Here is an 11,106-nt window from a genome sequence, read left to right as displayed (position 1 = left end):
GCTGATAACATGACACAGATATCCGCCACTCACTCTCAATTAGACAGATGAAGTGGACAGCGCAGCATAATTTACTGAGCTGGGCTGTTTGGGGGCTAATTAGATTACTCAGCTCATCCTCTTGACACACACACACACACACACACACACACATACACACTCATAACCAGGCCACCTATATTCACACACACACACACACACACACACAAATTCATAACCAGGCCAGCCATATTTGCATACACACACAACTGGGCCACTCATGTTAACTCTCAAGACATAGACATACAAGAATAAGTTGCATTGCGCAACTTCAACCCAGTGCATCATGCGTCTTTTGCTAAGTTACAGGGCTTTTTGTTGCTATAGTTTTCCTGTAATGATTTGTGCACACACACATACACACACACACACAAAACCCTCATGCAGGCCAGTCCCACCACAGACATACACACATACAGTACATACATGCAGAAACATACGAACAATACTGTGTTCCTGTAATGTTTTGTGGAGTTCTTGTTGTGACTGTGGAAGATGATGATGCCCCACATCCACCCACCCTTCCCTCCCTTCCCAGCCCCTCCCTTCTCTTCGACAGCCATCGCTTAAATAAACCAGCTCACCCCCGCCGAAGCTCATATTCGTGTGTCAGCATTCTCCCCGCCACACCTCTCCTTCTCTCCTCCTCTCTCTCTCTTTCTCAGCCATATCTCTCCATCTCGACTCTCTTCCGTGTTTGGAGTAAAGAGACACACAGGTGTGGCGTTACCGGCAGGTGTGTTGCTTCAGAATGGACCTCAAAGGCTTCTGTCTGACAGAGAACTTCCACTTTCTCAGCCAGCACAACCAGTGAGTTGCTTCTAAGAACTAAACATTTTACAACACAAAAATACAGACATGCATTTTATATGAAGGATAGATTGCGACACTATAAATAGGCCTAATCAGATACTTGTGTTTGTTTGGGATGTCTTGTTAGGGTTCAGTGTAGTGTGAACATCTTCCTCTGTTTCTTGGTTGCTGGTTTTTGTCAACCTCTGTGGCATTAGTATAACCATGACCTGATTTTTAGGTTTTGAATATGAAAAATGTCATATAAAAATGTAATTGACTCTAGACATTGAAAAGTCTCACTGAAAAACAAAGCCTATAGGGAACATGTTTTCAATGCCAAGTTCCAAAGCAAACCAGCAAATCAACTTAAAGTCAATAGCCTAGACCTACTTAACAAATCCAGGAATGGTTATCAATAGTCTTTAATTGCCACAGGATAACAGAAAGAGTAGACTGGGGGCCCGGTTCCAAAGTGAAAGCAACAAAACTGTAGGCAGGCTAGTTTGAAGATAGATCTGCGTAGCCTACCATCTGCCTGTTGATCGTCCCGTTTGTGTAAGAGTCAGGTGTAATTTAAACGTAGGCTAGCCTATCTGCACAGCAACTTGAGAACCGTGTGTCCCATCTTGACCACCTTCTAGTTTCTTGGATTCCACGACGACCGACGGGCCTCCGTCGCCGCTCGAACCTTGCATCAAACCGGACCCATCGAGCCCGGCTTTCCCCCCGGACAGTAACTCCCCCTTCAGCCCTGCCGGTACATCGGAAAGCAGCGGTTACAGCTTCTTCTCGCAGACCCAGTCCCTCAACCCCGACTCGCCCGGCTCTAGTAGCAGCAGCAGCAGCAGCCGAGGCAGCTGCACGCCGCCCGGATCCAGCTCCCATCACTACCATACGGAGCGCAGTGGCGGGCTGTCGGTTGGCGGAGATGTGGTTCGCCTCGCTGGGGAATACGCGTCCACGCTTGGCTCTGCACACAAGCGGCTCTGTCTAGTCTGCGGAGACTTTGCATCTGGATATCACTATGGGGTCGCGTCCTGCGAAGCGTGCAAGGCGTTCTTCAAGAGAACCATTCAAGGTAGGCTATCAAAAAGTTTGTAGCCTATTAACATTGTGTGTGTGTGTGTGTGTGTGTGTGTGAGAGAGAGAGAACCGGAGAAAGAGAGTGAATGTAGGGCATGTGACAACTATGCCGATTTTAATTAATTAAATAATCAATAATCTAGTAAGGGGGGTTCCTAAGCCAAATCAGACATTCGATATTTTTATGTCAGTTCATCTTGTTATGTGATTGATTTTCGTGTGAAGACTCAATATGCTCCTTAACGGCCTGTAATTGTATGGTTGTTGCCCCGATTTGGATGTTACTAGACTGTCTGTGTTCACTTTTGGTCTGATGTAGCCTAGCTATTGTAGTCCTTAACATTTGCCACAAGTTTGTTGGATGGGTTCTTGACCAGGGCGCTTGAATGGTGATTATGAAAGGAATACAGAGAGATTACTGTCATATTCATTGGACTAATTAGATGCCAATTAGCTCCTATTCAGTTACTTGCAGCATTGGAGCCTAAAGTGTTCCAGTTCATTTGGGTAACCGTTTGTATTTCGCAATGGAACACATTTAGGCTACTAACCTTGCTAGAAACACACAGCTTAGTGCCTTTACGGCTTTTAAAAAATGGTCATTCTGCTTAACACATTAAGGAGAGCTGTGAAGCATGACCAGATTTGATCTAATTCACCAACACACAGCACTGTCTGAACAACTATCAATATATTGATGAAGAGTCACTGCCGGGTAATGGATTCCCTAATCCTAGTGTGTGTATGTGTGTGTTGTTTTTAGGGGGAGGCTCATTGATTGAGGTACTTACGCTCTTAGAAAAGAATCAAGGGGAGCCTAGTGTCGCCTCTCTCTCTGTGTGTGTTATGTGGAGTGGAGTGGAGCAGTCAATAGTCTATTAGAGGCTTTTTGTCTTGCCAGCCTCAAACTTGTAGCCTCTGTCCTGTCCAGTGTCTCGTTAAGCCAGCATGGGCCAGTGCCAATCAATAGGCCGACTCATAGTCTGGAGCTGCTATGGATTGCTGTGTGAAGGCCCAGGGTGTCAGGCGAGGAAAGCGGCATAGAAGCACAACATGATTATAACAGCAGATGACAAAAAAGGGGAAAAAGACATAAAAAGGGAACACGCCTGGGAGCACAGATGTTATGGAGTGGTCCAAAACCTTTTCTCATGTTTAGGTATCAGACCTTATATGTGGACCTCAGTGTGGTCATTTTAGTGAACTGTGTGTGAACTGTGTGTGTGTGTGTGTGTGTGTGTATTTTCCCAGGTAACATTGAGTACACCTGCCCTGTGACAAACGAGTGTGAGATCACCAAGCGCCGGCGGAAGTCCTGCCAGGCGTGTCGCTTCCAGAAGTGTCTGCGTGCAGGCATGATGAAGGAGGGTATGTGACATCTCTCAACACACTCCCCACAACTGCATACCTACAGTACACACATGACATAGGGCCTACATCTCCCAACACACTCCCCACAACTGCACACCTACACACATGACATAGGGCCTACATCTCCAAACACACTCCCCACAACTGCACACCATACAGACATGACATAGGGCCTACATCTCCTAACACACTCACCACAACTGCACACCTACCGACATGACATAGGGCGTACATCACCCAACACCCTCACCACAACTGCACAGTCTACCGACATGACTTAGGGCCTCAGTGTTTCCCACAGAATTGAATTCCATTTGTGGTGATTGGTTTGCAGAATTAACTTTTAACAATTAGCACAGTGTGGTTATGATGCTAACCAGATTTAAGCACATTTTAGTACAACCTGGAAAATCATTGTGTGGTGGTCAATGTTGATATTGTGATGGGCCGCCACAAATAAGTCAATGTATGGGAAACACTGGGCCTAGTACATATGTACAGGAGACTGGCCAGGGCAGGGGACTTTGGTGCTGGTCACTGATAACTCAAATGTGGCTCAGAAGTGTCTGTGATGAGGTATGGAGGGTATATCTTCTCTGAGGAGTCCATGAACCCACAGTTCAGAGACTCAGCTTCCCTTAAGTTAAAGTAACAGTGTTAGATTTCTACTTCTCCCAAACTTTTCTGTCCTCTGACAATGATGTGACCTCTGACAATGATGGTGTAAAAAACTCTCAACACGATGTGTTTGCACCTTATACTTATATTTCACTAATGATAAATCTGTTTTGACTTGAAGTGAGTGTGACTTGTGGTGTTTGCTCTGTGTCAGGTGTCCGTATGGACCGAGTGAGGGGAGGCCGACAGAAGTACAAGCGCAGAGTGGACTGTGGCCTGACGCTCTATACCAAAACCCCTTTCTTACATCCGGCCAAACCCATCGGTAAGAGACCAGACCTCAGATATCAACTTTCCCAAACTAATGGAATAACTTATTAATTTCTATAGTTATTAGTAAAATGTTTTTTTAATGGTGGTTAGTAGTAGAAAATGTGTTTACTCTTTTATTTGGGATGCTGATTTTTATCCACCATCTCAAAGAAAAAATTCTCCGTCCTGTCCTAGGCAACAAAGTGATCTCCCAGCTGCTGGTGTCTGAGCCGGCGCCTCTGTGTGCTATCCCCGACTCATCCTCCGGGGGCAGTGCTGAGCTCAAGACCCTGCTCACCCTCTGTGACCTCCTCAACAGAGAGCTGCTCGTCATGATCGGCTGGGCCAAGAACATCCCAGGTACACCACCTCTGCTCAAGACTGGGCTCAAAACCAAAACCAAATTCCCTTTAGAAGAATAAAATATCTATCGATCTATCTATCTATCTATCTATGTATATATCTGTTAATCAAACCCAGACCCAACCCCAAGCCTCACCTTATGTTTGTTTATCATGTAAACACCTTCTGATTGGCTACCAACCCTTCCCTCGACAGGCTTCTCTGCACTCTCATTGGTGGACCAGATGGCGCTGCTGCAAGGCGGCTGGATGGAGGCGCTGGTGCTGTCGGTGGTGTCGCGTTCGCTCGGCTCCGCCGACGAGCTGGTGTTTGCCGATAACCTGCGTCTAGCCGAGGGCCAGTGCCGGGCGGCCGGGCTGGCTGACCTCTACACCACGCTGCGTCACCTGACGCGCAAGTACCAGCAGATGGGCCTGAGCCCTGAGGAGCTGGTCACCCTCAAAGCCATGACCCTCGCCAACGCAGGTGAGACACACACACACACACACACACACACACACACACACACATGCAGGTACTTATACACACACACAGACAGACAGACATATAGACAAACACACACCCATATGCACATACACACATGCATGTGCTGTTAGACAAACAGACACACACACAAATATGCATTTATGCACACACACACACACACACACTGATAGCAATAATTTTACGGTTAAAATTAATAATAATTTAATTTCTAGACTAGTTTCAGTTAGCCATGTGGCCCTTCTTGGCATTAAACAAAGACATCCTCCCCTCCCCCAATGAAATGCTAATGTACTGGTTCCAAGGACTATCAGATCCACAAGACAAAGGATGTTTCCTGGCTATACTGAATCCATGTGTCATGAAATGTAAATATATTCATGTTTGGTATCATTGTAATAGTCTCAGTACAAGGATTGTAATGATTTGATTGTGAGAATGTTTGGAACATTCTATAAGTGATATTTCTGATATATAAGATATCTCTCCTCATGTTCTTCAGATAGGTGTGAAGTAGGTGTGAGTAGGTGTGTCTGATGCCAAGTGGAGAACCGACCATGTTGGCTTGTTTTGGCGCCAAATTTCTTCCTTTGTTTAACCCGTACAAAAGTGATTAACTTGCATTGTAAGACTAAGGATTAGAAGGATGGAGAACTGGGGAAGAGAGAGAGAGAGGGAGAGAGAGAGGGAGAGAGAGAGGGAGAGAGAGAGAGGGAGAGAGAGAGAGGGTGATCCAACAGAGTCCATGGCCTTTGTGCCATGGCCTAGGCTACGTAGACCATAGACCATTTTTTGTACCCTCTCTGCTTGTAACAGAATAAACCTGATTCCTGAGTTTTCCTGAAGTTTGCCAGTCTAAGATTAATATTAAGTAATTATTCACCACAATTACTTTCAACACACACACACACACACACCATCTACCTTTACACATTCACACACGCACGCACGCACACGCACACGCACACGCACACACACACGCACACACACACACACACACACACACACACATACACACACACAAATACACACCCATAATTTTACACATTATGCTTTTGTCGCGTGTAGATGCATCACAAGGTCATAGACACATGGCTAGCAAACACACTGTTGCAAAGTGTTGCAGGTGCATTGCAGAGCCATTCAGTAATGACTGGGAAGTTGGTGCAGAGTAGGATCACAACAGCAGTATCGTGCCTACAGTAGAATCAGAACAGCCTGAAAGATCTAGCCTGCTCTTACGGGTCTAAAGGACACAGATGCCTCACACCCCCTTAGTTTAAACTGGGTTGCCGTCCGTGGCATGTAGGGGGCAGAGGGCAGACACTTGCTCGAAGCAGACTTAGCACCCGTGTTGTGGCCAAGGACAACTTAAGGGCAAGCAGTCCCATCCAAAAGAAAACAGAATGAGCGCCAAAAATGGCCCAATTAAGTCCCAGCCTCAGGGCTGTCCATCAGAGCCTGTTGAAAGGCTTTCTCAGAGCACAAGGAAGGCAAAATGGTTTTGATTGACCGTAGTGAAGTGCATTGTTCTTGTGATCGCTAGTCATCAGGACAGGGGGAGATGGGCCTCTCCGGTCAAGCCCTCTTTGAGTCACTCCCTGTATCTCTCTCTCTCTCTCTCTCTTCCCCCTCTCTCTCATCATGGGACGGGCCGAGAGAGTAGCGATCAATACATGAGCTGTGAGGAGGCCTCTCTGCTCTAGGGCACAGCAGAGATCAATAAATCATTTCTGCCCGTCTTTCCCAAGCCCCTGTCTCTCTCTCACAAGCCCATTTCTCCTGGAGGTTACGCACAGTGTGTCCCACTACTACACACACACACACACACACACGCACACACACACACACACACACACACACACAGGCCACATGCTTACCAGGGTGGAATGACCATAATAGAAAACAAAAAGCAGAATGTTTTGACTGGAGGTGCCCTTGCAGTGCCTATTAACGCATGTTTGGGGAACAAATGGGGTGGACAATGGGACTTGACACTGAGAGCAACAAGAGGGAGGGGACCTGCATATGCCTGAGTGTGTGTGTGTGTGTGTGTGTGTGTATGCCTGAGTGTGTGTGTGTGTGTGTGTGTGCAGTGGAGTGGGTGAGAATCACACCCACCCTAGCTTGCCTAGAGGCCCCTCTTGACCTTGGTAACTAATGTGGAGTATGCATGTGTGTGTGTTTGTGTGTGTGTGGGTACAGTCAGTGGCTCTTTCCTTCTTCAGCCATACCTTAGTATGTATGTTCTGTGTTTTGATTTTACTCAGTGTGTGTGCCTATATGAATAGATAATTAAATGTGTGTGTGTGTGTGTGTGTCCGACAGACGCGGCGAACCTGGAGGGTGCGGAGGCGGTGCAGCGTTTCCGTGACGCTCTCCACGAGGCCTTGCAGGAGCACGAGAGCGGTCAGCACCCCGTGGAGCCTCACCGCGCCGGCCGGCTGCTCATGACGCTGCCTTTGCTCCGGCAGACAGCGGCGCGCGCCGTCGACACCTTCTCCCGGCTGCACCGCGAGCGCCGCGTGCCCATGCACAAGCTCTTCCTGGAGATGCTCGACAACAAGATATGAGACGATAACACGAAGCCACAGCTGCTGACGCCGACGCCATGTGATGGCGCGGATCAAGCGGATTGTTGAGATGTGGCTAAAGATGAGAGCCCCAGCTTGCCATGAACTGTGCTGTAGGGTTGCCCAGAGTGACGCAATCAGCAATCTTTTTCTAGGGGAAGGGGGGGGGGGTTGGACTTTGGGTGACTAAGAAGGAGTATTATGTTTTTCTAATTTTATTTAAGTAAAAAAATCAAAGTGAAACATCAACCAAAAAAAAAACTTTAAACATGCACTAACCTGACATTTTTAAGGTGAATCTATAAAGCATTTAATACTGAAGAGCTATTTTTCTATCACTGAATAATTTATTCAGAGTATTTATATCAGTGTTCCCATGGGCACTTGGAGCAGGAAGTGAACACATCGACACACTGCACTGTTTACGTTCAGACAGCCAGCACTGGCTAACGAGAGTCAGATCCAATACTGACCACATCCCACATCACTCAAACACAACTCCACTTAGTGACCACATAATAGGTATGGCCTAACTGTTGAGACATGGTTTTGGTTTGGTTTCAATGGTTTGAGACTCAACTCCTGAAGGACTTTAATGAGGGTTGACAGATTCACACACACAGTATGCTGTAGCTGCAGATAGCAACTGTTTCTAGACTCAGCTCCTAGAACAGTACCAATGGGGGTTCTCAAATTACCACACACTCTGCTGTAGATGTTGAAATATCATTTGTATCACTTGTTAACCATAGACTGTATAAATAACTACTTTGAAGAATGAGTTTTTTCTGCAAGTCATTTCAGAATTATAGATCTAGAATATATCTACAGATCTAGAATTTACATGAACTAGCCATTCAGTTCATTATTACATCACCAAATGGAACCTTCAGAACATTCTAATGACATGTTTGTGATGATGTGTACTGATGACCTGCCTGACACAAATAAACTACTGTCCAGGAGCAGTTCTAACAGAACTTGTCTGTTTCGGGTGACCCTGGCCAGATCCATGTCTGGCCTAGCTGCTGTTTAGATAATTATTCATATTCTGACTCACTGTGCTGTTAGCTGCCATTTGTTTTTGTCAGATAAGTATTATTCAGACATGCAGACCATAGGTGGCTATTTTAGGGGTCTTAACTAACTGTTGCCTACAGGGGTTTTCAAGAGGCATAACTAGGCTACAGCCTATAAAAAATAGCTAAAAAAAACTGCAACCTTCTGTGTCATCACACAACTTACCCTTTACGAGTTAAATATAACTAATTCAATTATAGAATAAACTAGCAATAACAACATGCAAATAATGAGCCAATATGATTAGACCAAATGAAATTGCTAGACTATTAGAAAGCACCTGATATGACCTGGACATTGAGGTCAGTGATTTAATGTTAGGCCTATCTCTTGTGCATCAATCTAGCTGTATAACTAATTTTATACCTGTTATACCACAATTGCTGATGACAGTAACTCAGACGCTATTTACTGGGGGATATATTTTGGTGATAACACCTACATAACTACAATGTTTAGTGGTGTCCCGAACACCATTCAAAATAATTAATAAAATAAATAAATAGGCTACAGTTCAAACAATCGTTTTTTGTTTGTTCATGTAGGCCTATTCTAACATATCTTTAAACTGGACTGAACTGCCCACTTCTTGGTACGAGATCCACTGTCAGCTGCTCATTAGGGGCCAGAATCTTTTTACGTGACCCAGTATTGAACTGCTGTGTCCCAGACTGTCCTGAAAAAGGAATGTGGCCGGGACAACTAGCTTTTATTAGATCAACTAGCTGAACTTACACAGGTGACCACTACTGCATCATTTCATGGAGTGCTGAAATGTACATTTGACTTGTGTATGTATTTTTGACCATTTCCGAACTGTGAAATATGTTTTGTGGTTGTAAACTTATTGCAGTATTATCATAACTATTCCACCTGTGTGCGCATGGTTAAACTCCTGAAGTGCAAAATAGTTTAGGCTACAGCACCAATGTTTCTATCCATATAAAAAGAATCAATTCTAACCACTGAATTTAAAGTGTAGATTGATACATTGACACAACGTTAAAATATACACATTTTTGTTACAGAGGAGCTTGCCCCCATAATCCCCTAGGGGGTCTTCTGCCCCAGTGCAGCTAAGGACCCCTAAAGGTCTGATCCTAGAATCGGCCCTGGCACGGACACAGATACTGTAGTTCAGCTCGGAGGTGTCTGTTTGTGGAACAAATCAGTATCACACTGTTCTCCTGTCTGGGTCGCCAATGACGAAGATGATTGACACATTGACACAGTGTTCTGTATCCATGACTGGATGTTCTCAAGAGGTGTTTGGTTGAGGCAAGCAAAGCTGTGATCATCTTCCTTTAAGCGGATCAGGCAGAGCTACAGGCCGTCACTCGCAGTAGTTTGCTTACGGCCACAGGCTTTTGACTTCTAATAAACACACATTCTGTATGTACAAAGCTCCTGCATCTCTGGCTGGACTTCACTGCCAGCTATCTCAACTTCTTTGAGTAAAATGCTTTTATAAAATGACATTGTGTGTTGTGTACTGTGATTGCTGGAAGAGTGTAGAGAGTGTTCTAAATGCAAAACCTCTGACACAAACAAACCTTTATAGTTTTTATTACTAAATTCTTTAGGAAGACGTTAGACCAGTAACATTGTACAATTTAAAACAACATTCTGCATACACACACACTGAACAGACCTGTTTCCATGTCTTCATGATATTCTTTCTGCAGGTTTTTCTGATGTGTCCAGTAGTCTTGACTGAAGAGTTCAGTTTTCTATGATGAACTGATTCTCTTTAAAACCAGCAGGACAACACATGAGGGAGCACACAACAACAATGAACAAGGTGTCTCTCTCTCTCTCTCTCTCTCACACAGTGCTTGAGGGACCCTGTCTATCTTAGTCTGTCAAAATACTGACAGCATAACATGAAAAAAAAAAGCAACACAGTGTTTCTAAATAACAATGATGACATTACACATCTGTCCCATACTTTGCGATTGAAATGAGCACTCAAGTTCATCCAGGGGTTGCATAAAAATCAGTCAGATCGTAAAGCATTCAGTGAAGTGAACAACTTCCGACTCTGAGGGCTATGAGGAATGCACTTGAAAGAACAATAACAATATGCCCATCCCATAAATCAACAACACCAACACAAACAAGAGACAAGAGATGCCAGTGTGAGACCAACACAGCTGTGTGTGAACAGCGCCAGTGCTCTGAGTAGTAACAGTGCCACGGACACCCTGAAGCACAGTGTGGGGTTAGAGCAGGAGCAGACCAGTTGGATGAGAAAACTGTGTAGAGAACCTTCTGAAGCACTTAGATATAAAGGGAGAACACACACACACACACACACACACACACACACACACACACACACACACACACTTCTGTTGGCCATCTGATCTTGATTGGCAGTGTTAGTATC

At 45.1% G+C, this 11,106-nt stretch overlaps 1 protein-coding gene across 2 annotated transcripts; it reads left to right on the top strand.

Moving 5' to 3' along the window:
* The first annotated feature begins 768 nt into the window (after positions 1-768).
* esrrd (estrogen-related receptor delta) lies at positions 769-10,613 on the top strand. Of its 2 annotated transcripts, none has more exons than XM_042063403.1 (7): positions 769-849; positions 1,476-1,912; positions 3,169-3,285; positions 4,121-4,231; positions 4,414-4,578; positions 4,777-5,089; positions 10,546-10,613. In XM_042063403.1, the coding sequence occupies exons 1-7, from the start codon at positions 791-793 to the stop codon at positions 10,589-10,591; spliced, it is 1,248 nt and encodes a 415-aa protein (XP_041919337.1). In that variant the 5' UTR covers positions 769-790; the 3' UTR covers positions 10,592-10,613. The 2 variants fall into 2 exon arrangements, with proteins under 2 accessions (XP_041919337.1, XP_041919336.1); XM_042063402.1 differs by lacking the exon at positions 10,546-10,613 and adding an exon at positions 7,393-8,412 and having other exon boundaries at positions 4,777-5,046.
* Positions 10,614-11,106: the final 493 nt, after the last annotated feature.

The sequence above is a fragment of the Alosa sapidissima genome, chromosome 15 (genome assembly GCF_018492685.1).
Source record: "Alosa sapidissima isolate fAloSap1 chromosome 15, fAloSap1.pri, whole genome shotgun sequence".
NCBI classification, from domain to species: domain Eukaryota; kingdom Metazoa; phylum Chordata; class Actinopteri; order Clupeiformes; family Clupeidae; genus Alosa; species Alosa sapidissima.
This window is presented reverse-complemented; position numbering and strand designations above follow the sequence as displayed.

What these genes read in the sequence shown, in the direction of transcription:
- esrrd (XM_042063402.1), top strand. Translation starts at nt 791, where the DNA reads ATGGACCTCAAAGGCTTCTGTCTGACAGAGAACTTCCACTTTCTCAGC. An exon ending in CTTCAAGAGAACCATTCAAG is followed by an intron (nt 1,913 to 3,168) that starts GTAGGCTATCAA and finishes GTATTTTCCCAG; the next exon opens with GTAACATTGAGTACACCTGC. An exon ending in CATGACCCTCGCCAACGCAG is followed by an intron (nt 5,047 to 7,392) that starts GTGAGACACACA and finishes TGTGTCCGACAG; the next exon opens with ACGCGGCGAACCTGGAGGGT.